Source organism: Lepisma saccharinum, chromosome 2 (genome assembly GCF_977018435.1).
Source record: "Lepisma saccharinum chromosome 2, izLepSacc3.1, whole genome shotgun sequence".
Classification (NCBI taxonomy): Eukaryota; Metazoa; Arthropoda; class Insecta; order Zygentoma; family Lepismatidae; genus Lepisma; species Lepisma saccharinum.
Genome location: NC_139230.1, coordinates 127,581,725 through 127,609,564, shown reverse-complemented (window position 1 = coordinate 127,609,564; position 27,840 = coordinate 127,581,725). Strand labels below are relative to the sequence as shown.

The 27,840-nt window shown below is 36.9% G+C and overlaps 1 protein-coding gene across 2 annotated transcripts in view; it reads right to left on the bottom strand.

Annotated features, from left to right (window-relative positions):
• LOC145984493 (histone-lysine N-methyltransferase NSD2-like) overlaps positions 1 to 27,840 on the bottom strand; it is a 514,670-nt gene that overhangs the window by 253,340 nt on the left and 233,490 nt on the right. For both annotated transcript variants that reach the window (XM_083118148.1, XM_083118150.1), the window contains exons 7-8: positions 20,517 to 20,673; positions 10,807 to 10,957 (exon numbers count right to left, since the gene is read on the bottom strand). In XM_083118148.1, coding sequence (XP_082974274.1) covers positions 10,807 to 10,957; positions 20,517 to 20,673 — 308 coding nt within the window. The remainder of the gene's footprint in view (positions 1 to 10,806; positions 10,958 to 20,516; positions 20,674 to 27,840) is intronic.

Below are 27,840 nucleotides of genomic sequence, written 5' to 3'. Positions count from 1 at the left end.
TTATTAATGCTATAATATGGGATCCCATCTCAAATATGTAGACTTTTGTATAAAATGGTAATGAGTGTTGTTTTCTGGCACAATGGTAAGCACATTGGGTTAACTTTATTTTTTAACTTTATTTTATATAGCATAAGGGGGAAAAAAGTCATGTCGTATCTGAAAAAAATGTATGACTATGAAAACAGAAAATGAGGAAATGCCTAAAGAATAGTTTTGCTTTATGGTACTGAAATAAACATAGTGCGAATTTAGCTGTCCCAAATTCCAATTTGTGACTGTAATTTTTGAGTTTGGTGCTTAACTGAACTTAAAAGTTTGCCATATTTGGCAATCATTTAATTCAGTCTTTTACAAACAGGATAGAAATTTGCATGCTGGAGTGCATCTGTTTAATGTAGCAACAAGGGTATTTCACATTTTCATTGTTGAGCTATAGTTAATTTCATTACTTTTTTTTAGATAATCAACTTTATACTTCCCTAGCTTTATCATGTCCACAATCATAGTGAACAATTCATAAAGTTCATGATAGAAGCAACGGCCTTCCCGATGGCATAGTGGTAAGTCATTACCTTGCAATCATGTGGTCTGGGTTTCAATAATCAATGGAGGTATATAGTGGTTAGATTTCACCTCAAACTGTAAGGCAAAAATGGATTAGCCTATTGTTGCGTAAGAGGGTTTAATCAAAATTGAAGATCATAATGGAACAAGTATAAAACATATCAGCCTAGATCCATATTCACGTCTCTAATTGTAGCAGCCAGTGACATAAATTCTCAAATAGTGAAGTGTGATATATAGGCAGATTTCAGAGACATTGCATGGGAAAAAAAAAAATTGCCAGAAGCATTTCACATTGAAAATAAATTTATAATTTTGTTCATTTCTGTGTAATTTCTCCTAAAAGTGCAAAAATATAAGTTTCTCTTTGACACTACTTTTTGACATATGAAGGTTTCATATTGAATTGAAAGTTGGTGGCTTCCATAATTATGTGATGCATTAATTGTGAGGCTGAAATCATTGAGTCTAGTTTCGAAACTTGTCACATATCACTCTTCACTGTGAAATAATAATAATAATAATGCTCTCATCAGGGTTTGAACTCACATCATGAAGTTTACGTTTTTTAATTTGTAAGAGTAAACATGTTTGAGTCCAATGGCGCATGCGCCAACTGTGAAGGAATCTCGCTCTTGTTACCTGGGGAGAATGTGATGGAATCACATGATTCGTTCTTATCTTTCTTTGGCGCTGTGGCCACAGTGCAAGAAGAGGGAGTTTGTGTAATATAATTTGTTGATGGGGATTTAATTTCCCTTATTTTACTTCGCTTTTCTCCCACTTTTGGGTAATTGTAAAGATAAGGATGAATGGTGATAAGTTGAAAGTGATGCAACCACAAACACAAATGAACAGCATACACATGCAAGTTCGAAAGGGAGCAAGGGGGCTTTCCTCATCTTGAAAAATGAATGTTAATAAAAATATAAATTTCACACACATAATTTCATTTTGGTCACAGTAATTTGTGTTAATTATTTTAAGAGTGCTGCAGAGACATAATAACTTCAAACTGAAAGAGTGTTTGTTTCAGCAAGCAACAAAATTATAAGGGAAAATTTGCCTCGTTTGTCCCACCTTAAGGGAAAAAAAAACATGCTTGAGTCTCCTGCAAACGCCCATGAGCACAAAGCAAATCCCACAGAGGATTACACTGGCTGTGAGTCCAGATGTCAGAACTTCGTTAGTATTCAAATGCTGATCATTTGTAACAAGGAGCAAAATATTCCACTGATTATCAACAAATCAATTTATATAGATAAGCCACGAGAGATGTCACTTACAGAGGATAATGTAAGGTGGTGGGAACCACATACTTGTTTGTCCTCATCTTCTTAGACTAAGAATGCTGTCTTCTTCTTAGTATTGCTATTATAATGTTATTATATTACATTCACAATTTAAAAATAAGTTTCTCAGATAGTGATTCTATATATTGAATCAAGTTTTCAGTGGATTGAACACATGTGTGGGAGAAATAACTTGGTGCACGTTTATGTATTTATTTATACATCGTGGTATTATACAGATTATATGTGTATGTAGGTATGACAATGAGTGTGGAATAGTTTGCCCCAAGGTGACAAAAATTAACAATCGGGCAGGAATTCCCACTTCAAGAAGGTTATTCACGATTATTTTAATTCAATTATGAAGACACGATGCCCTAATATTACGTATCTGCATTACATGTCGAGCGGTTAACCAGGACTGGTCCTATATAAATATACACATTCCTAAACACGACATTTCTATCTCAACCTTACACCTAGCTTTCTCAACAAATAATCTAGCTCCAATGGATCCAGCTTCAATTCCTTGTACGCACACATCAGTAACTAGCACATTAAGATTATGATCACTCAAGATTAGCATATCTGCATAAACTGTACGTCAAAAAAAAATTAAATCTCATGCATGATTAGATGAATTAATGAGCACATAATGTGGAATTAATTCTGTGCATATCTGAGAACTGGTGTCAGATTTCAAGCACCAATTTCCTTTGATAGCAATTGATGAGTATGTGTAGAGAAATTTCTAAGAATGGTCAAAGCCAGTAAATTGTTTCTCGAAGTTGAGTTTGTGCTTACAGGTTGCAAAACTGGAAGAAAGATTTTAACCAGGAAAGAAACTCCAACTATGATAGATACATAGAAAAAAGGAAATTAATAATAAAGGTGAAACAAGAAGACCAAGAGACACAGGGTGAGGTAGAATAAATAATAAATAGGGACAGAAAAATTTGCAAAATAATAAATAAAGAGAAATTTGTATGAAGAAAGTTACTGTGAATATTTGGCAAAGAATTGCATATACAATATAGGAAGAAAGGGAAAATGTGTGTGGAAAAATTGTCAATTTATTGTAAGTAATGTTCTCAGCATCCACCAAAGGTAAGAGGAATAAAAAAAAACCAGCCTGAAAAATATGACAAATAATTACTTACATCCTATTATGATAATAATTAACCCCTTCCCTGCAGCAACCTTGAAGGGAAGTGCATCTAAAAGGAAATCATCTTTACATAGATGCAACTGCAAACTCGCTTCATTGTAAATAATGCAAAAAAATAACTATAAAAAGACTTTCTGGAAAATGAAACTAAGGTAAACAATCTATATATAGACTCTGCCAGAAATAAATATTTCATACTATAGAGCGTCTCAACCTTAAAAGTCAGTATGGAAGTAAATGGATTCCATCTCTCTCTAATACATGAGTTTTGCCAATAGCTCTGTCCTTCTCTACCACCGCTGCATTGCCAAATGTTACAAAATTTGCAAAATGTAAAAGTCATAAATTTGAAACAGTGAAGTCATTATCCTGTAGAGTCGAAAAGGATGGGGAAACAGAATAATGTCAGAACGAAAAAATACGATGGAACCGGGTTCATCAAGAGAAACAGAAGATTTTTTGGAGGATTACCAGACGAGGACAGTAGTTACGCTTAAAGGTATGTGAGCACACATTGTTATTACTTTATTTTCCATAAAAAATATATCTTAATGTTTGTTTTTGCATTTATTTAATTCTGTTTATGTAAAGGATAGAGCATTCAACGAAAGAAGTAACAATAGTTGCGTGTATTACACATATAATGCAAATGTAAAATAGTAAATAGTTACGTCGAAATATAAACATTTACATGCAAATCTTGAGGTAACTATAGTTTTTTCCCAAAATACATCAAATACATAGATTTTGAAGATTTCCTATACGATATTAAGGAAGTAAATTTGTCGGAATCATTAGCGATTAACAGCAACTCGATGTGCCTCCGTTCGTTGATCTGGCAATGCCACGCTCCATATTTAACCCATACTGACTTTTAAGGTTGAGACTCTCTATAGGTAAGGTTAAAGGTAAAGTTTCCCTTGCACACAGCACAATACCATGAAGGCACATTTAGGGTATTTGGTGGTAGAGTCCCACAACATATTTTTGATCTCAGCCAAATTGAGGTGATGTTTTCAGCGCCATGCTCCAGGCATCTTAAACCTCCAGGGTTGACCTCAGGTATCCATTTATTTGAAGCTGGGTGAGACCCAGAGCTGCACTATGCATAGACAAGTCCCGTAAAATTATGCCTTAGAACAACCACCTCAAGATTTTAATCTGGGATTCTCAAATGGCAGCCAGACACCCTAATAACTAGACCACCAAGGCGTAAAATCCATATTGCAAAAAAATATATTTTTCAGGAACTGACAAAGTATCAACAATGGATTTTTTGTTTGCCAACAGCCCACATAGACCACTAAAAGCACAAAAAATTGGTGTCTTAAAAATTATTTGAAGCAATACAAGAACTGTTAATTTTGAAATACCATCCACATATAGATGCTCAGCAAAAAGAGCCCATTTTCAGAATGTCTATATATAGCTCAACCGCAGTTAATGGGTTAAATATCTAAATACACTGGACAACAAATTTTAACTTTTTTCATGCTTCGGAAATGAAAAGTAAAATTCCTTATGGAATTAAGGGTGCTGAATACGAAAATAATAATAAAAATGCTGAATTGGTTCAAGATTAAGTGTAATCGAAAGAAATATGTGTTAGGTGGTGTTAATAGGAAATTAACACGTGTACAAAATGGAAGTTATAAAAACATTACTTACATGGATATTACAAATGGCACCTCTTTGCCTGTCACTTGTATTGTGGTTCTGGAACATCTCTGATAATTGTCCAACAATAATAAGCAAGCATAGACTTGCTCCAGTGGCCCTGATATCGTTTCTCCATTGTAGATATAACTTGGTGGAAATGTTCCCCATGTTCATCGCTGACTGCTCCGCATTTTCCTGGGAAGAAGTTTATGTGGGAGTGTAACATATGTATTTTTAGTGACATATGACACCCCATTGCTTGGTAGGAAGATATTAGGTGCTCCACTAGTTCCTTATAATTTTGAGCCCACACATTTCAACAAAATTTGTCACCACATTTCAGAAAGAGTCCCATGCAATCTTCTCCATATCTTCTAACAGTGTGTCAAATTCAGGATCATTGAGGAGTTCTCGAGTCTGAGGGCCAATAAACATCCCCTCCCAGATTTTAGTTTCACTAATTCGTGGAAATTTACGCAGAATATACTTGAATGCATCACTGGCTTGGTTCATATCTTTAACAAATATCTTGATTAAACCTAGTGTAATATGTAAAGGAGGAAGTAAAACCCTGCTGGGAGCTATCAAAGGAACATGTTGAACATTGTTTGTTCCTGGCTCCAAAGATTTATGGAGTGGCCAGTCTTTCCTTAAGTAGTGGGAAGCCTTATCATGGCTATCCCACTCGCATAAAAAGCAGCAGTATTTTGTGTAGCCGAGCTGCAGGCCAAGAAGTATGGCTAGAACTTTGAAGTCGCCACAAATATTCCAATTGTATTAGTTATAATTTATGGCTTTCAGCAGTTTTCCACGTTGGCATATGTCTAGTTCAAGTACACTGCATAACTGATTGGGATTGATGGCAACACATTTCCATTGTTCACTAACAAAGCTTTCAGACTTAATTTTGATCCATCTATGAACAGCCACCTTTCATCGGGATTATGTTCTATGTTAGGTTTACTCATAAGACCAGTCACATTTTTACAACACACTATGTCACTTTCCACTGAAAAATACTCTTCCAGGGGTTTCTGACATGTCCGAAACATGGGTACTTTAACATCTTCAGCAAGAGCTCCCCACTGCTTGAGTCTGGATGCCAGTAGTTCTGCACCACTTTTTGACAACTCCAGGTCCCTCACAAGGTCATTTAATTCATGTTGAGTGATCAGAAGGCGATTAGATGATGATATGTTGGCTGTGAATTCAGGACCGATTGATGACAAGGAATCTGCAACAGGATTTGGCATTCCTGCGTCGAATTTGGCCGCCTCTTGCACTTCATCGGATGAATCACTGGAGTACGATGCGGGAGGTTGTGGAACAGGTAGTTCTTCCGAATGTGGCACAGGACAAATAGCTGAAGGAATATTGGGATAAGTGATAGTCAATATTATTATTTTTTTTTATTTTTTTTTTTATATATAGGCCTTCAATTGGAGGAACCATGTAAAAATAGCAGTTTGAAGTATGATCTGCCAGTTTTCTACATATCATTGGAACCTCAAACGGGATGCATGGTCTTTTTCCATGTAGCCAGTCCCGCAAGTTTGTCGAACATGTATTACAACAATTGTGTGGTGCCCACTTCTTGTCCATATCTCCCACTTTACATCCAAAGTACAAGTGGTAGGCTTTCTTTATGATTGGTGTGAAATTTCTTTTTTGATCGACAAATGTTATTTTGCCGCAACCATAACAAAAATTGTCTGCACTGTTAACACATTTACGCAACATGTTTCTGGTCAGTAGTCATATAACGATAAAAAGAAATAACACCACACACTCATCCAATATCTCACCACAACAACAAACTTACACGAGAAGTTTCTGGTCAGTACAGTCATAAAATGTTAACAAAAAAATTACACCACACATACACAAAATTTCGCCACGACCATCTCTGGGAGTTCAAATTGGAACTACACAGGAACACGTAACCACACGTTTCCCCTGGCAAAATCTTCAATACAAACTGAAGCGTGATGTGGTTGATGATTCTCGGTCAGCGGTCACGTGCTAGAGATAAGGATAATGAATGATAAAGCTAACAGTCAAACAATGGATATTTATTGAAATACGGGGACAGCTGCTGTTGTCACAAACCCTTATTTTGCATGCCCGAGCACATCCGGCGATATTGTATTTCTTCGAAACTCGAACCAATCTTCAAAAACTAATATCATATTCGTTATCAGCACCCTCAATTGGTTACTTTTATCTCCGAAGCATTTTCATTGTTGACCAGTGTTATCAATAAAATGCATTTATGTTTGATTTCTACATCTAGCATCAATGTTTTAGGTCAATAATTGTAATTTTTCTTTGTTTTTAACAAATAAACCTTCAATCGGACATACAGGAATGTCTTGACTTTACAATTTTTACTGGGACATTTCCCCTCCCATCCAAATATTACTAAAATAGAAGCAGACTGCACCCAGTCTGTGTGTGTGAAATGAGAGAAGTGCCATACGAATGAGGGAATACATTAAGATAAACTTACCGATGTAACCCAGATTTGAACTTAATTTTTGTGACTTTCTTTCAAAGAAGATCGATGTTTCATCTTCTGGTGGGATTTATTACCAGAAAATTGTAGGAGTGGTCATTGTAGGCACGGAATTTTAGCAACAACACAATAAAGAAAAATACGTTCCAAACTGAAAATTATGTCACAAGCTCCGAGAGCGTAGTCCTTTCAATAATTAATTTCTTCTTGCCACACAATCAATAACAAAGTATAAAGTTGTGACTCAGTGAAATACTATTCGTGGCACTCGTTTGGCAGCAAAAGAAAAAAATACTTTGACCAAACCGGATCTAGGATTTCTGCTTACAAAGCTGGCATTTTACCAACATGGACACAAGCTGCAGTGATGAAACCAAGATATTTGGGTAATCTCCTCAGAAGATTCGATCTTTACCTGTCCAGCTCCAAACTTTTGATGTCACTTCTCTCTAATTACATTCACTTGAAAGCAATATGCTTCCTGGAATTGTTACTGTATGCTGTGCACACATTGCTGACAGAATATAACTAAAGGTTGTTTGTGTTAATTAATGAAGACAACTGGAAGTCGTGCTTTGTGGAAAGTTACTGTTTCCAATCCTAAAATGATAATGTGCTCCTTCTTCCGTCAACATATCAGATTCTGTTGTATTAAATATATAATATATTATTATATATTTAAACAATTTATTTCATGAAGAAGAGTCAGGAATCTATGAAGACATTGATTCAGTCCATTCTGATTTTGCGAGCATTGTTTTCCAACTTTTGAGTTCAATGACATGCTAGAAAAGCAGCATGCATACGTAAGAGAAAGAAACGAAAGTGATTCTGAAGTCACGTCATTTGGCTGTTATTGCTTTGATTGTTTATCTTCTCCATTCCACATCTTGAATCTCAATTTGATTAGATTTTTGTTATTTAACATCACTTTTCTTCCACTCTTGGCTAATTGAGATGATGAGGATAAATGACGATGTGAGAAAATTGATGAAGGCACACTCGAAATGAATACCAATGCCCAGGCTGGAATTCGAGCCCAGGTCCCCTGGGTGAATGTCGACATTGCTGTTACGTAATGCTAGGGGAAGGGGGTAATGGAATCACCATCCACTCCCATCTGATTTCAAACAATTATGAGTTTCTCCCCAAGTAAAGGAATTGAGGCAGCTTTGTTATAGATTAGTTAAGGGATTCGAAGTGTTTTGAATTTTTTTTTCTTCTTCTTTTCTGAAAGTTTCCCGTCTTTCTTACGTGAAATTCTACACTGCATTGCATTAATAATTACAATGTAAAGCTTTCCTGTAACCGTTTTCATTCACTCAGAAAGTCAGACAACTCCCTGCATGTGGTGAAAAATTTTAGTGGTAAGCACCACTGGTGGGATGCTGTTTTCCGAACATTTACTTCGGCTGTACTGCCAGACACATCGCCTACGAAGCTGCACTTGAACTCAAATGAATGTGCCACTTTATCTGAACATAATATAATGGTCAAATCTTGAGTAAAAGGTAATTGTCTAATTGCCCGTTATTAAGAATTAATTACAATAGATAATATTAAAATAAAGATGTCTAGCAAATGATTTAGCCAAAGCGAGCTTGCTCAACCACCGGTTTTCGCCCGAATCCTGATTTTACATGCATTCATATGGAGAATAACAGGAAAAGAGGAACTTCTAAATTACTGGACCGAATTGGATGAGATTTTAAACAGCGGAGGACCAATCATGAAAGTACAGATTCCAGAATTTCAGCATAATCAGAACTGAACTACAGGAGTAATAAATTATTAAAGATCCAACGCTGGATACAATGCAAGAGGGCATCCCCGTTGAGAGAGGCCTCGCTGGACGTGCAAGACACAATAGTGGAGGAGTTAGCCTAATCTCTGCATGAGGGGCCGCTAGCAGAGGTCAAGGAATGCATTAGCACAGACCAGGATAGGAGGACAACGGTCAAAGCACCAAAAATAATAAATAGGCACCTAAACACAGAGGCTAGAGTGACACCACATTCAAATCTAGAATAAAAGAGATGTTTGGAGATAGCCAGAACACAGTTTTGCCAAGAATCGACACCGGAGTGTGAGCTACGTGCAAATCGCGATCAGACCCGTGGTCTGGACTTGTCTTTTTAACACAAGTGATTGTTTAAAGCCATGGAGTAGAGCAAAGTAGACCCAGGGGGTCATTTCCTCTCGCTGTCAACGCATCCGTGTACATACGTTTTGTTATGTGAGAATAAAACCAGACACGTCCACCTGTGGAACAATGCCCTAAGTCAGTAGAAGTTAATAACAATTGATAGCAAAGTTAAGTTAATACTGAAGTGCATAACAGTCAATACCAAAGTTAATAACATTTAATATCTATATGTGTCCATGTGAAACCGCGAATGGCTCATTACGTATGTTCGACTCAACGCCTAAGCCGTGTATCTCTACGTACGAGTGACAGCAAAGAACTGCCCTACAACTGCGCTAGTTTTTGTATGGAGTCGACAGTGTACGAGTACCGTCATGGACGTGCCAACGAAGTGAACGTGTGAAGCCAGAATCCGATGATGCTACATGGAACTGCCGAGTGATCCACTTTCACCGACCAGGATAACCGCGAAGTACAACACCGAAGTGTGGACAACTTCCAAAACTGTAGGACCACTTTGACCTTACACAGGTCTGAGGGAATGCAGTGAAGGTAAGATCCAACCATGTGTGTGTGTGTGTGTGTGAGAGAGAGAGAGAGAGAGAGATGACACCAATCTACCGCGAATCTGCGTAAATCATTGCATAACTTAACTCAGTGCTATGGCATAACTAGGCATCCTTATTCCAGCGGACAAAATCAACGTTATAGAACAAAGTATATGTTAACAGCCAAACAACAGTTAATTGAAATATATTTGTACCTCCAGACACGATAAAAGGGTTCACACAAAGAACAATTGATCGCATTTCACTTAAAACCCTAAACAGTAAATTATAAAAGGCAATGTAACCAAGAAATAATATGAGGATCGTCAAAGTATTAATTAATTTAACATTTGTAATTGTAATATTGTCCCAATATGCCATGTAATGTGTGTATGAATGAATGATAGAGTGAAAGAGGGCATGATGTACTGTTTATTTATCTGTGTTTTAATATATGTGTATATTCTGAATCACCTTAGTACTATGTCACGTCATTTCAGGTGCTTGAAAACAATTCCTCCTAGGTTTATTCTTAGTAGCTCCGACTGTAGGCACTTATCCTGACCATTTTATAATTCAGCTAATGGTTTAATTAGAGTGACAGGTGTGTCACGGTAAGCGATTCTGTGTTGTTTTGTTGTTTAATTTTGATTGAAAAGAGTCGTCTAACAAGAAGTGTACATATTAATTAACCATGGTGATTTGAATACAGTATTTGCAATTAAGATTATATGGAGGTAATACATATTCACATTTTATGAACTTGAACAAAAAGTAACAACCATGCATACCATAATGAAAATGAGTATTCAAGTTTTCATGTTAATAGTTATTGGCCACTATGTTCTTGCAGAATATTTCCTGACTTTGTCTATTGCAACATAGAAATAAGGACATTTAAATAAACATACCTTTTTTGTGTACGAAAATGTTCGACCTCTGTTCATCCACTGACCATCACGAGTTCCAAAGAATTCAACTGCAAAGTCTCCCTGCTGATGAGGAATTTTCGTAAGGTGGCTTGGGACAGCATGTGATGGAATTATCATAGCTGGCCACCAACTGTTGTAAATTAAATAAGTAAAAAATGTTAATATATGTGCAGGAATTAAAAAATACTGCATTACAGTACATGTAAAAACCTCTCTAAGATGCATATTTTTCCAAACAAAAGACCATGCCCTATTCACAGCTTTTTCCATAAAAAACATTTGCATGCAGGTAACTTCATTACAATAACACAGCCTTGCCTTTTGTTTGCAAATATGTCTGTTGTTGTGTCCCCCACATATAGCTGCTAAAGGAAAGGAATTTTACAATCCTACTCAGGGACGTCGGAACCAGGGTCATGTGGTAAAAATGGGACTACATTTTTTCCAACTTATGTTTCGTTTTGAAAAATAAATAGAAAACATTTTTGCACTAATTAAATGGACATGAATTGAAGTTTTCAATACCAGCAAGAAGTACATGATACAAAGATTCATGTGCAGATTAGAATCGCAGCCATGTCTCCGCAAATCAACAGTAAGGTGGGATTATCCCCCTAGGAATTCGCATCTTTGGTTTCCAGTTTTCCTTTGTATCTACCAGGTTATGTACGTACAGGTGCAGTTGGTGTGAAACAATAAACCCAGAGTACCCCGATGGGAAGAGAGGAGGGGGCAGAGAACAGCTTAATTTTAGATCTCTTCCTTTTTTCATCTACAACTACATTGCATGGATGTAGAGACTCAGAACCAGGGGGGCAGATGGAGATTGAACCTTCTAGATAAAAGTTGAAGGTGGAAAAATTCGAGATGACATGGTGGTCTAGTTGGTCTGATTGACACACGAAGACCCAGGTTCGATTCCCCAGGGTGGGTGATCTAAGGTTGCAATTTCTCCAGCCTTGTCCCTGCATAAAGCAGCTCTGGGGCTCGCCCAGCCTCAAATGAAGGTCCCTGGTGTGGGGTGGGGGGTAAAGGTGGCTGGAGCATGGTGTTGATCACATTAATCCCAAAATAACAGAGATCGAGAATGTGTGAGGCCCTATTCCCACATGCCCTAAATGTGCCTTCATGGTACGGTGCTATATGCATGGGTAAAAAAAAATCACGCATGAACACATAAGAATAAATGGTGTTACCTCTCTCTGAGGTCTAAAACTAAGCCATCAGCCCTAAACAGGTGGCAAGGTCGAGGCATGATGGAGATTTCAGACCTCAAGGAAGGGGGGTGGTGGAGGGCGATCACCTCTCATGCTTTCAGTCTTAGATTCTTCTCTCAAATCTGAAACATCTCAGAAGAGCTATTGATCTGAGAAAATATATAAAGTTCAGACTGATTTCATTCAAATGCAATACCAGGTACCTGGCTGCAATGATAATTACAGATCAAAATATCTAATTTTAAAGCAGTTGTGGTGGCATGGTCCTCTCCAACCAAGCACTATATTTGAAAGTCTCTGTTGCAAAACTTAGCCTAGCAAATGCTCTAACATTACTGTATTTTGTTTTGTTTTTACGCTATCTTGAAACACATCTATTTATTTCGCAAATTCCACAACAGTCAACTTATCTAGTGGTTACATGAATTTCAGTTTGAAACCTATATATTATATTTTATTGTTGTCACAAAATTGGTGAAGACTCAATTTCTTCTCTCATCCCTCCTAATCCACATACTGTATTAAATATTAGCCTCTAATGTTTTCATTAAAAGCTTTTAGCGGGAGTTATGTGATAACATTTTCTCATATTTCCGTTCCTTATTCCACTAGAATGTAGTCTAGACAAAATAAGTATAACATGTAAGACAAATATAACGAACTTGCAATGAATTCTTTGTTTTTATAATAATTCTTTTATTGTTTTCTAATAATGCAAGAGCAAGTGAACTATTATTTATCTGCATCACTATTTGTATGCTACGACACTTATAAAAATGTGTTATACAAGACAATTTATAGGGTAAAGTGCCCAAATACCATCCCCTAAGCCAAATCTGCAATTCTGAAAATTTGTTTAAAGTTAAAAATAATTCAACAACTGATTGTAGCAACTCAACTCCATACCTACTAGTGCTGCTGGTGTGATTCTACTAAATAAATATTTCTTAACCAAAAAAAAAGTAAATAATCAAAGGAACACAAATTTTGATTTTTCAAAAAAGGTGTCCTAATTCCGTTCCCCCTTTCCAGTTATTATCTAATCATTTATTTTATAGGAAATTTGATTAAAGCAGTGTTAAAATCTCTTGTAAAAAAATTGTTGAGATGAAAACGTGTTTATACATTTTTATACTTAAGTTACATATTTTTACCCATCCAGACAAAAATCGCAAACAAAGGTTTTGACTTTTGTTGAAGATGAACACATCTCGTGGCACCACTGGAAGCATTTCAAACATATCCTCGTTTGTCTTGGGAAAAATGCTTTCCACAAATAGGATATGCCGCATCTTCGCTTGAACTATCCTCTTCATCGGTGGACACCAGTGGAACTTGTGTTTTATCCTCAGAGTCACTTGAACTTTGAGTCATATTTAATTGTTTTCTTTTTGGGAGATTTTTTCAATGATGTTCCAAGCTGATCTTCAATGATGAGATGTTTCTTAGCCTTTGATTGGAATTGTTTCTTCTGGTGCTTTTCCACCAATTGTTTATTTTCCATAGAGGATTTAGAGACATCTTATGCGGACTTCCTGTTACCAAGAATGAAGTTACGGCTCAAGAAGATGTGGAAGGCTGGATTATTGGAACTTCCTGGATGTCTCTTGGACTGACCACCTAAGGTGGAGCTGGAGCACTTTGGTTGTCATCATTCCCTCCATTGTCAGGCAACTCTGGCTCTTCAAGTTGTCTAGTTATCAATTCATGCTCTTGAAAGACATCTGGATCAAACGGATGAATTCCAGTTTTCGTAAATCCATTGGCTGCAGTTTCAAGAGTAGCAGCACGATGGTACGCTTCACAGAACAAACTGGATACTTGTAGTTTCCTCACAATTCTGTTTGGGTTAGAGGCCAGCCATTGCTCTATAGCATTTGCATATAGAGATTTCAGAGGAAACATAAATGCTACATCCAAAGGCTCTAGCTTGTCTGTTGAGTGAGGAGGAAAAGCACGTGCCCCCTCGGACCCCTTGCTGGCGCCACCCCTTGATGTCATTCTTAAATTTGTTATTTTCTTCATAGAACTTTGAGTTAAATATATACTTTTTATTAATTAGCATTAATTTTCTTTTCAAGAATAAAGCATAGAAGTGTTAAAAACATTATAAAAAGGTCAGACGTATTTGAGAATCTCAAAGGGGACAGATTTAGGACTCCAGTTATAACAACAATGGCGACTGCTTCTGACCAAATGACTACAACTGCATGCCTGTGACAACTGATACTCAATATTAAAGTACTAATCTATAACACTGCACAACACGAAATTTGTCCTTTAGATGAAAATGTGTGATAGTAATGTGTTTGAGAATGACAAGAACGAATCTGCAATTTGTTTCCATGTATCACGTATAATTTAGCCAAAACACAAAATTAGAAAGTTACAGAAGAAATGTAAGGTACATTAGCTGAAAGTGTGTTTCTCCTGTGTTACAAAGAATGAATGCTCAAAATTATACATTGGCATGACAGGATAAGATGTATGCAAGAAGGTTACATGAAATACTGTTGCTTCCTCGGTGAGTGGGACAGTCAGGACAGAGATAATCATTATGTCCGTAAACACAGGCATCAAGAATATATCATGAGATCTAATTGAAAAGCCCCAAAATGTGGGATGTGGCAATGAGAGAGAAGTTATTTTAATATAATCAATCAATCAGAATTTATTTCTGTCCCATTACACATTAAGCTTGGTTTGATGAGAATCTTCGTCAAAGCACTGGGCCGAGAAGGCCAAGCTTTCAGGTACCTCTGGATGAAATTCCCACACTTAAGTGAGGCAAAGGTTAAGGAAGGTGTGTTTGTTGGCACACAGATTAGATAACATACTGATAATGTGCGAATTACTCACAATTAAATATAAACTAAAGGCTAAAAGATTAAAAATCAGCAACTTACGTGTGTGAGTATGAGATTTTTCGTACTACGTTTCGGAGGTTACACTACCTCCTTCTTCAGGTTGAAACGATGTTATTCAGACACCTGACATGGTGCCTCGTCGTGAAAGTGATGGTTAAGGATTTAGGTTAAAATGTTGCATGAAGGACACTTTCTAAAAAAGAATGTAAATTACACATCTAAAACCGCGCAATACTCATAAAAAACAAAAGAACGTCCAAGGCTGAAGTCGGCGAACTGCCGACCAGTGCTCGGGGTAGGCGAATGCACGGTGTCAGCCCATACCTGGAGAAAGAAAGCTTCTCCTCCTCAATCCTTCCAAACTGGGGCTCGGGAGTCACCAATCCAAGGTGAAATCGACTTCCACCTCGGCGGCTTTCCTAACCTCAGGAGTAACACGGAAGCCCATCTCGTCCCTATTCACTGCGGCTTTATCCCATTTTTTAAAGAAATTAACCCAGCCGTCTTCTAAATTCCCATCGTCCCTATTAAGTTTGTTCCAATTTTTCGCGCATATGTAGGCAGCCTCATATACATTTCTGTCCAATTTATTGTTAACCTCCCTAATAACTTCCCTTTTAGCAATCTTATGTCGGTTAACCAATATGTGTTCAGATAATCCTGTTTTGGGTATGCCCTCCTTTACGTCCTTATCATGCTCTCCCCACCTAATTTGCATACTTCTCCCGGTCTGTCCCACATATTCCTTTCCGCATTCACACACTATCCTGTACACTCCCTTCCGCTCTTCAGGGTTATTGCGCCTATCCCCCCTCCCTTTCTTATAAGACGTAAAGTGTTTTTCAATACTCCGGGGTGCTCTTACCCCACATTTTATCCCGTAACCCCTCACGGACTTTCCAATTTTCTCGGAAACACCCTTAAAATACGGAATCCCGACAAAATATGTGTTCTTTTCACCGTTTCCTATCTCAGTTTTTTCCTCCTCTTTGTCATTTTGCGATGTTTCTTGTCTAACAATCTTTTTTGCTTTCCTAGCTACTTTTTCCAGGTCGCGGATAGTATACCCATTCTTTACCCCCACCTTCCTTATCCATTCTCCTTCTTTCTCTTTCTCTTTTTCGTCATTGCACAGTCTTTCGGCGCGAATGAAAAAGTTAAGAAAAACATTTAATTTAGTCCTATTCGAATGTTGGGATCTCTTATGGAGGTACAGCTCTCCAGCCAACGGTTTATGAAAGACCCCGGTTACGATCTGTTGTCCGGTTTTAGTAAGGCACAAGTCAAGAAAGTGGATCTTTCCGTTGGCCATATCTTCTCTAGTAAACCCAATTCTGGGGTCCTGCTTCCCCAATTGGTCGAAAATGCTGTCAAGTTTGATTTCATTCCCTATGATGAGGATGTCATCCACGTATCTCCCATAATATTTTACCCCCCCCCCCTACATGCTCCATAGCGGCCTTTTCGACGTAGTGCATGAAGATGTTGGCCACAAGGCCAGAGATGGGATTGCCCATGGCCAACCCTTCTTTTTGTCGGAAGATTTTATCGTTAACGTAGAAGTAATTGTACCCCGTAATGAGAAAAAACCACCGGACATACTCCCAGGCGACCAAGATTTCAACGTTTTGGTCAATCAACCATCTATACAAACAATCTCCAGCTTTGTCCCGGGGGACACTGGGGTACAGATTAATAACGTCGAAACTACAGATTACGTCCCGTTTTTCTATGGTGAGTTTCTCAATAGTTTCTTTGACCATAAGAGAGTTTTTGACGCTATACGGAGTGTCCATATTCATTTTTCCCATCCTCTTAATCATTTCTTTAGCTAAACCATATCCCGGATGTGCATACATGGGGATGATGGGTCTGAGGGGTATCCCTTCCTTATGGGTCTTAGGTATCCCAAAGGCCGTAGGAATATTCCCTTCCTTAACACCCTTAAGTAATTTCTTTTTTTCCGCGCTTCCCAAGGTAAAACTGGTTTCAATGCCTTTTCTGATTTCTCGTTTGATTTTACTAATGGGGTTAACTTTGATTTCTTCGTAGTCATTACTTCTAAAGCTATCTTCCAACTTACTATGGTATTCCTCTTTCCCGATAATAACCATCTTGTTTTCTTTATCCGATCTAACCAAATACATGTCACTTTGTTTAACCCATTTTTTCACATTACGAAGACTCCCCCTAAGCTTACTTTCCGTTTTCCCCTAAACCTACTTTCCGTTTTTAACCTAAATCCTTAACCATCACTTTCACGATGAGGCACCATGTCAGGTGTCTGAATAACATCGTTTCAACCTGAAGAAGGAGGTAGTGTAACCTCCGAAACGTAGTACGAAAAATCTCATACTCACACACGTAAGTTGCTGATTTTTAATCTTTTAGCCTTTAGTTTATACACAGATTAGAGCTGTTTGATTCTACACTTTCTGACCCAGCAAATGCAGCATGACAGGCATACAAGTTGGTGTGTTCTAGTTTCCTGGGTAATGTCAAAGCACACAAATATGAATCACTGTTCGTGACATGGTGCACTGATTCCATATCATGGGATGCCACATGTACTTCAAATTACACTTTTTGGACTCACATGTGGGCTTTTTCTCGAAAAACCTAAGAGCAGTCAGTGATGAACATGGGGAAAGGTTCCACCAGGACATTGCTGTGTTTGAGAAGTGGTTGGAACGGCAGTATGCTTGCTGACTATTGTTGGTCTATAATCAGGGAGATCCCTACACATATGTAGAAGCGTAAATGCTCCACAACGTCATGTTTGTAGGTATTGTTACTGTGCTTTCTTTCTGTACAGTGTATTGTAATATGCCTTTCACACATGCCTCAGGTGGCTGTCCAATGAAAATGATGCATGATAGAAGCATACGGTTCTCACACTTCAATTTTGTATCTTTGCATTAGTCCAAATCACATGATTTCATCTAAAGGACAGAAAATGTCTTCAAATACGTTGTGCAGTGAAATCACTAAATGATGAAAACTTACCGTGAGGCATCAATATAACTGTTTCAAGTTGATTTCACACTGTAGCAAGCTTTCAGACAAACTATTTGTGAAAAATTAAAGCGTGAATGAACAGAACGAAGCAACTACGTCACTGCCAGTAGGCAACCGAATGGTTCTGAAGATTTTCCTGCTGCTCTCGCAAGATGGCAACACTTTCCATGGAAGTTAAAGAGGCGGGCGAATTTAGGGCAGGGGACAGATTTTGGGCACTTTACCTTATCATTGAGAGTTGAAGCAGGCTACTCAACGCAATCTGTGTTGACCTGCAATGTTGTTACACCCTTTGATGAATTGAAAGCATTTTTCTTTTTTGACAAGAATAATATAAGGGCATAATCACTAACTTCATAAAAATTGGAAGGAATAGAATTTTTAAATTACAATATGAAGTGAGTCACAGTTTAATGAATCATTAATTACCGCTCTTATGAATAAAACCTTAAAAAAACTGGTGACAAGTTTTAAATTATTCTTTGGCCACATTAAACATTTGTGGGCCATTGAAATGGTTCTTCATTTGTACATTTTGCCTGCCAAAAGACAAGCACTTTTTCTTCTCAAACGAGCACCTAGGTGCTTCCAAATCGCATATCACTGATATATGTTCTATTTTTAAACCTTAAACATTAAGCTGGACCACTACGTATTTTCTTAAATGCCAGGTAAATCCATTTTTGGACCAAGCAGTGTCATCACATAGTATGTGACCTCTGGAACATGCTGTGACTCAGGTAATGTTTGGAGATTATTTTTATTTCTACATGAGCCTTGAAGTATGTCATTAGTAATTAGTGAACAGTCATTTGATTGTGGCTATATTTTAGTAGAGTCTCCTAGATACACTGTGTATTTTTATTTTAAAAAAATCATTGATTTTCAGAACATTTGTTTCTCCAGGCATTCCCTTCCTGTTAACTGACAGAGCTTGGTCTTTCCATTTCTTGAAAGAGTGCTAATGGAGGGGAGGTGAAGGGGTGTGGGGGAGGAGAGATATGGAGGGAGTGCAAGAAAGTTATATTTCTGTGATTGCAATAGATATCTTAACAAACCCATATATTTTCATGGTCCATCATGGTTCATCTCCAGCAGATTGGAGGGGGGTAGCGAGACTGAGTGACTCAAGTGCAGAGTGGGGCTGGGAGGACTAAGTGAGTGGTTATTTTTACCATATGACACTGCAATTCTTGCAACAAGAGAGCAACACTTATCAGGCAACATACAGATACTATTTTGAACACTCACTTCACAGTGTTGCCTAGGGCCAGGTGAATTCAAAATATATTTTTTAAAAACTAAGTCCCTTCACTTTCTCCTTCTTCTACTTGATAAAGAAATATTGTTTCCTTTTACTGAAAGACGCCAAGGGTCCCGGGTTCGAATCCCGGTCGGGCTTGGTTGTTTGTGAATGTCCATTCATCAATTTCATCATTTCATCACTCATCCTCATCTTCGCAAATTAGCCAAGAGGCACAAAACGTGAAGTAAAATAAACTAAATCAAATCAAAAAATCAAACCTTTTACTGAAAGCTTAAGGTGTAACATGTACTGAACAAAATGAGTTATGATTAGTAACTCTAGAATTCATAGTCTCTGAGATATAAATTTTATCCTAGTAGAATTAATATGTTAGAATATAAAGAAAAATTTGGAGACAACTAAGTGATAACAAAAATTTCAATTTCTTTACAGTAATATTAATCAATCATTGTGTGAAAAACAAAATAAAAACCCAATTTTGTCATTTTTGGGGAGGCTGTTGCATGAACAACCTGAAAGAGACCACGCAAGTTGATTTTTTTTTTAATCCAAGCAAAATGCACTATCCTGTTGAAAACTTGTACTCTCTAGACATGTTGGTGCTATCTGTAAATTTTTAACAATTAAAGATGTGTATAAAGTACAGATGAAAATTTAAAAAGTACATGGTAAGGTATGAACTACCAAATTACACATATCAATAATATTTTTTAGTGCAATAATAACAGTAAACAAATCAAAAAGCCTGCCATCCTTATATATTTGGTAAACACACATGAAATCATAAGAAAAAATACTACAAAAACAATATTATGGAATAAATTTAGCATAAAAAAAGTAAAATTTTATTGACCTGCATAATCTAATATTTATTCTAAAATTAATTTAATCAAAATTTCAATGTGAAAAGTCATGGTATATATTTATATACAGGGTAATAAAAAACAAATGGTTCGCAAAGAAACGATACCTATGATTGCTGTAATGAATGTAAATTCACAATTATCAATATAATATGAAACAATTTGTGGTGTGAATTCATTTCACATTTGATTTACTACAAATCATACTCCATCCTTTAATATTCAAGTGACAATCTGTGAATGTGCGCATGTACAATTCTCAACACATATGGCCTGTAATTAATAACATTGATATGGATTACATTATCTCTTGATCATGAGCAATATCTCTTGATATACAAATACTAAAATATCAGTATCACTTCTATCCTAATCAAAACATTAACATATCATAACAATGTTGTTCTAAGGAAGAAAAATGCATAGGACATAAGGAATTTAAATGCATGGGACATACTTGAAATATGAAAGCTTTGTCCAGACCAATTCACCACACATCAGGGATCTACCAGACTGACAATCTTGGCAGAGGAAACTTCCTTCTGGGTGGCTGATCCCAATACACTCTGCATGGTATGCAGCTGGACATGTCTGACAGTTGATTAAGAAACCACCTGGAAGAAAGCAATGGAAGTATTAGATTACTAGTATTACGCTTTCAGAAAGAACAATACCAATATCTCTAGAATCAATTATCAATCATAAACACTCAGTGACATTGAAACCAGTGGGGCAGGGAGACTACATCTTTCTCAACTTAACACTGGTTTTGAAAAAAACACTGGAAAGATAATGTTGTGGTAGTTAATGAACGTGGACTAAAGTTTCAGCTAAAAGCAACAAGTATATGATATGAAGAATCATATGCGCATGTCGTCAAATAAAATCCTGTGTTCCTCAATGATGCTGTGTTCCACAAGGCCTGACTTTTCCAGTTGGAATAATCAGATATTACACTGATGTTCATTCCGATTATTCCAACTGAAAAAGTCAGGCCTTGCGGAACACAGCATCACTGAGGGACACAGGATTTTATTTGCAGACACCAAAATAATAGCCAAATGTGCCAGTTACTGAGACCAATGGGTAGAAGTGCAGTTCTGAGCATCAACCCAGCGTATATAGGTTCGTGGGGGGGGGGGGGATCCCGGTGAAGATGGCAGACCAATTGGGTGGCACGTGTCTGCTGGGTTCACTCTTCTGGTTAACTAATGCTAACCAAGCTGGGTCCAGTTTGAGCCCCGTGTCGCAATTAAGATTATATTTTTCCTCATGAATGGCTATTGCTTCCTTGATAATGCGGTCCCAGTAGTTTGAAGTTTTGGCTATGATTTCTGTGTTGCTGAAATCTGGTCTATGTCCCTCGTTGATTGAATGTTCTGCTAGTTCCGACTTTTCAGAGTGGAAGTACTTGATGTTCCTTTGGTGTTCTTTACAGCGCTGTTCTATTGCCCTACCTGTCTGCCCAATGTATGCTTTCCTGCATTTACAGGTAATCTGGTAGACTCCCAGTGTTTTGAGTCCTAACTAGTCCTTGGGGTTATGTAGTAGGCTTCTGATCTTCGGAGGTGGTTTGTGAATGTTTTTTTATGTAATGTCTCTTGAGGATTCAGCTAATTGCTCTGGAGAGATTTCCGGTGTACGGAAGAATGGCTATCTTCTGGTCAGCTTTGTCCGGGTCCCCTGGAGGGTCCATGTCCCCTGGTGTGTATGGGTACCCTGATGTGTCCGGATTCCCCAATGTGTCCAAATTCCCTGATGTGATGGTCTTCTTGGACAGTACTCGTTTTAATGTTTTGTTGATGTTGTGTTCCGAGTACCCGTTCAGTTTGAAAGTCATGAGAAGATGCTGTATTTCTTCTGATAGATGCTGTGCGTTGCTGATGAAGATGGCCCAGTGAAATAAAGTAGAGAGTACTGTAGCTTGTTGAGACGAGTGGTGAAAACTGCTGGGATTGAGATATAAATCAGTGTGAGTCAGTTTCCAGTATACACTGTGTCCCAGGGATCCGTCTGGCTTGCGTTTGATGAGAATATCCAGGAACGGCAGCCTGTTATTCTTCTCAGTCTCCATGATGAACTTGATATTTGGGTGTTGATTGTTTAGGTGGTCTAAGAATGGCTGAATAGTTTCTTTACTGTGCAGCCAGACGATGAAGGTGTCGTCCATGTATCTGTGGAAGGCAGCAGGTTTCAGTGGAGCTGTGTGCAGGGCTTCGTGCTCTAAGTTTTCCATGAAAAAATTGACAATGGCAGGCGGGAGTGGGGAGCCCAGTGTCACACCGTCGGTTTGCTCATAGTACTGTCCACTGTAGTTGAAGTAGGTAGAGGTCAGTGTGTGTTTGAACAGACTGATGATTTCTGGTCTGAAGTGGTGTTCTAGTAATTCCAGTGAATCTTGAAGAGGCACTTTGGTAAAGAGTGACACTACGTCGTAGCTGACTAAGATGTCATCTGGTGATGCTCTGATCTGCTGCAGTGTTTTGATGAATTCAGTGGAGTTTGTCACATGATGTTCACATTTGCCTATTAGTGGTTGAAGCTGGGCTGTCAGGAATTTGGCGAGTCTGTACATTGGGCATCCAATGGCACTGACGATTGGTCTTAATGGCACTGCAGTCTTGTGTATTTTAGGCAGTCCATACAGTCATGGTGGTACTGTTCCACTCGGTGTCAATTTGTCCTGAATGGGTTTCGGCAATGATGTTTTCTTCAGGAATGTTCTGGTCTTTCTTTCAACTGCTGCTGTTGGATCTCGGGGAAGTTTCTTGTATGTGGAGTCTGCTAGAAGTTTTGAAATTTTCTTGTCGTAGTCTGTGGTCTGGAGAATAACTGATGCATTTCCTTTGTCTGCAGGAAAGCTTCAAGACTTACTTATATCATATTATTGTTACTTATTATTATTATTAATTATTTAGATATGGGTCACATATAAATGGTACATCATCAGCAATATATGAAATGTGAAGTCCCATTGTCAAAAAGTATTAATTAATATAATCTCTGTATGATTTGCATAGTGTTTCTCGTCCTTTCTGATCAAACTTTGATGGAAGTTCTATTGTGAAGTTGTGGAGTGCCAAAAGTATTTATCACAAGAACAACTTTATTTTTCAACAGCTGTTCATAAAGCTCCCAACATACCTGATACACAATGTGAGATTTCTCTTTTGAGTTTGCATCAAGATGCAGGAATTTAAATTCTAGTTGCAGGCCAACATTGAAACTACATATACATTTCTTGCCCATGCTTTGCTCTACAAACAATGGAACACTTAAAGCAATAGAACTCATTACATCAGCTAACTTACACAGTAAACTTCTGTGCAATGCAAACTGTAGCAAAGGTTCTATTAAATATAGATAAATATATATGACAGTTTACTAATGAGTAATTTCATTCTTTACATCATTATCATCTGTCACATTCATGACAATTACATATTATTAATATTTTATATGCTCTGCATTTCCATGTGTGAAAACACGCCATTCACACTCTCATATTTCATTATAAACTAGGCTGCATATTCAGAAACCTACACTATATATCCAGTTTCGTTAAGCCCCTGTGTATAATGCTGACTTTATATCAAATTTTTGTCACCTTATAGTCTTGTGTAGCTAACAGTACTATGAGCATTATTTGCATGTTTTTTTTCAGTTTTTTGTTATAGCCTGTGATGTTTACAACAAATTTAGTGGAATTCCTAATTCCCGAGGGTTGCATCCTGTCTGTACTTTAAAGATAAATCTTTCTCCCATGTATATTTTTCCACAGTTCTGTTACATTAGTTTATATTGAAATACCTTGACTGATTTCTATCAAATGTAATACTAGTTACCTAGGTGCTATGAAAATAATAGATCAAAATATATGATTTTAAGGCAATTTGCATAGTCGAAACATTGATGACTTGCTCTATATTTGATACCCTGGCACAATTCAACTGTCCACTATATTCAAGGTCTTCATTACTATACAGAAAGCCTAAGCAGATGCCCTAAAAATTGCTGAGAGTTGCATTATTTTGTTTCAATCTCTCAATGTTGGTCTAGACATAGATTTGAAACTATCACACAATACAGAAAAAATCCAACCATCATCTTGAAATATGTTTACTGATTTTGCTCATAGACCATAAAAGAGTCAACAATATCAATTGTCTTTATGAATTGTTTAAAACTTCTAAAGTTGCTGCATTTACTGTTACCTTAAAACTGGTGATGCCTCCAATCTATCTCTCACCACTCCTAAACTGTGCACTATAGTAAATATATATTATAAAAATTTTCATTAAAATGTTATGGCTCAAGTGATGTGATAAAATTCCTGAGATTTTTGTTTCTTATTGTATCTTATTACAGAAGCAATTTTATCTAAACGAGTACATTTATGACAGTTGCAGTCATCAAACAATTAGTGACAAAAGCTAAGATCAGCCAGATTCCTTTCTCTACTTCCTCTCTCCTTAACGTTCCCATGAAAATATATGAACCAAGTAGAAACTTATGTTGTGCAATAATAGTAACTGCCAAAGAAGAGATATATTTACCATCTCCTTGTCTCCTCATCACAGTTTAGCTTCAAGTAAGAATAAACACCATTGTAGGTAATGTGAAATTCTTTATATCTCTTTAATCAAGCTTTCCATCTGTATTCATATATTATGATATTATAATATATATAATTATATTTTCTTATGTAGCTCATGACAAGAGTTAGTTGGTAGAGCAGCTTATAGCTGAACCTCACCAGCTAAATAAAGGAATTATTATTATTATTATTATTATTATTATTATTATTATTATTATTATTATTATTATTAAAACAGAGTATCCATTGATGGATTAATTTAATGATCACCACTAGTCATAAATACATATCTAATAAACGAATAAACACATTATACAGGGTGTCATTTTAATGGCACCAACGGACTACAGAAATGTATAGAGGACATCAAAACAAACAACTTTCTTCTCGTTGATGCATCCTTTCCATGCTACAGTTGTTCAAAAACATTTGATTGTATTTATATCATTCATTTCCTGTCATGAAGCGATGCATGCCAGGGTTGTCAGGGTCACATATATTCTGTGAAAAATGACATAGCTACAACCAGACACATTATGTACATAAAACAAAGCCAGAAAACTCCTTCAGTAAGCCAACAGGAAATGAACCAATGATAAGAAAAATGGTAGAAAAATAATGTATTCAAAAGGAAGTCTTAACATTAGATTTTCTCTCCCAGCTTAGATGTAAAATATTTGCAAATCTCATTGGCAAGTTGACATCTACAGTTCAGTCTATTCACTTTGTCCTTCCGATACTGGTTGTCTGTAACACATTAAACAGTTGAGAAAATAAAAATCAAAGAATTCAAAATTCCAAAGGTAAGTAACATGTACTGTACATTCAGGGTATTGTATGGCAAGAGACAATAATCTTTGAAAATACAGGAATATAAGTAGTAGTAAAACAAGTTATCCTACGACTGTGTTTATGAACGCACTTGATACACATGTAATAGTTTGCAACTGTGAGCACTGGATACACATGTAATAGTTTGCAACTGTGAACATGGCAGTAGGCTATATTCACTAGTGATTCATCATTAGGTTGTTACTGTGGTTGTATGTGTTTTAGCCACAGTGTAACAAAGTTAACCTGATACTTCTCTCATCAGCACCACAATACCACAACACATGTATCAGGACAAATGGATATACAACCCTGTAGTAGATATCAACCTTCCAATGAGATTTGCAAATATTAAATGTGCCTAAGCGTAAACAGCTAGATGCAAGCTGAAAGTCCAATAAAATTTGTTGTTGATGATGATTATTAGACTGGATTTTAAAGGGAAGTCCTTTTCTATTTTTCAACATGGATCATGGAATAAAAAACAACAGTGTTGATAATTATCTTCCAGAAAGATTACATGGTTTTGACTTCCTTTTCTCCCTTTTTCAGCCTACATTCCCTTTTCTTTCCATTTCTTAAAACATTTTTCTTTCTGGTCCCTTTATTGACTAGTTTTTCAGTCTCTATTCCTTTTTTCCAATTTTTTTTTTAAAAAAACATCAAAATATCAAATATTTTGTACGAATGTATTTTCCCTTAACGAAATATTCAACAATTGTTTATTTGGTGCAGTTTAGAGGAAAGAAAGAACAAGCACCTTCTACCTCACCTTCTCTCCATGAGTGTTGGGAATATATTGGAGCCATTGTTTGAAACAATGCAATCTGGGCTTATGCAGCAACACATGGATTGTAAGTGGCATGCCTGTTCTGTTGGGTTGCAAGTGTACTTGTACCAGGTACAAGTGGCAGCAAATTTGGAATGCAGTAAGCTGTTGCAAAGAAGATTTCATCAAAATGGATGGCAATATTATTCGATGTACTTTACTTTCAAAAAAAGGATATGAAAAAGGACTATAGCTTATTTTCACAATCCACTAAAAATATTATTTCAAATTAAAGGACAATATATGAATGGTATATATTGCAGTTTCATTTAAAATAGTATTTATAGTGGAGTGCAAAAACATTATAGTCCTATGTTTTTTCCTCCTTCTGGCATAAATTTTCCCCTTTTTTGTCCTTATTAGAGGAAAAATTTTCCCTTTAAAATCTGGTCTCTAATAATGATATTTGACATGTATGTTATGAGACAAAATCCATGTTACCACTTCCTTTTTAATACATTGTTTTTCTACCATTTCTCGTTTTCTTGGTTCACTTCCTCCTTACCCTGGGATCACTGCTGGTCTTCTGGCTGGTGGGCCATGTTACCCTAGATGTTCTATCTACTGGTTGTGTTCCTACCTATGTTTTACAGTTCATAATTTGTTTGTTATTCTGTCATTTTTCACAAAATTTGTGTGATCCTTGCAACACTGTTGTGTGCTGTTTCACCACAGAAAATAACATCACAGATGCAATCAAATCTTATGTTGGGTGGAAAGCATTCAGGCGGCAAAATGGGCATTTTTGAATGATTGTAGCACTGAAACAATGTATCAACAATAAAAATGTTACTGAGAAAAGTTGTTTGTTTTGATGTCCTCTATACATTTCTGTGGTCTGTGGGCACCATTAGAATGACACCCTCTATAAAGGGTCACCCAAATGAAAGTCACAGACTTTTTTAGCTAGCATGATTTGTTGCTTGAAATCTACAGAGTCACCTTGTTGATTCAAGCAAGTGTTCCAGCAAGTCACTATGTTGTGGATATCTTGAGTGAAGAATGTTTGTGGTTGGCTGCAGAACCAGCCTTCAACAACAGCCCAGATCCCACCATGATTAGTTGAACTGGTGGCTCTTTATCTTTTATTTTTAAAAAATGCCTTAAAATGTAGTTGCAGGGTGACAGGTTGGGTCTATAAGGGGTTGGTCAAGGATCTCCCAGTGAAAGCACTGCACCAAATCTTTGCACACTTTTGTCATTACACCATTACATTGAATAACTGCTCACTGGGCCTGAATGTACTCCCAGTGCCCTCCCCCTCCAAAATAAGAGAGACATTTTGGAGATCCAAACTTAAGGCAGTTTAGTGTAAAAACTGTACAACTGAATCAAGTAACACCTTGTTCGACAGATTTCTTAGTTTTTTGTTTTTTTAAAAAAAGCTATTTTAAAAGTCTTTTTTTTTTTGTTTAGTCCACATTTTTTGAACGGGCACTCAAAAACTGTTTTGTGGGTTCAACGAGTTTGTAACTTCATAACAATCTTATATTTCTAAACTGAGAACAAACTACAGGCTAAAAC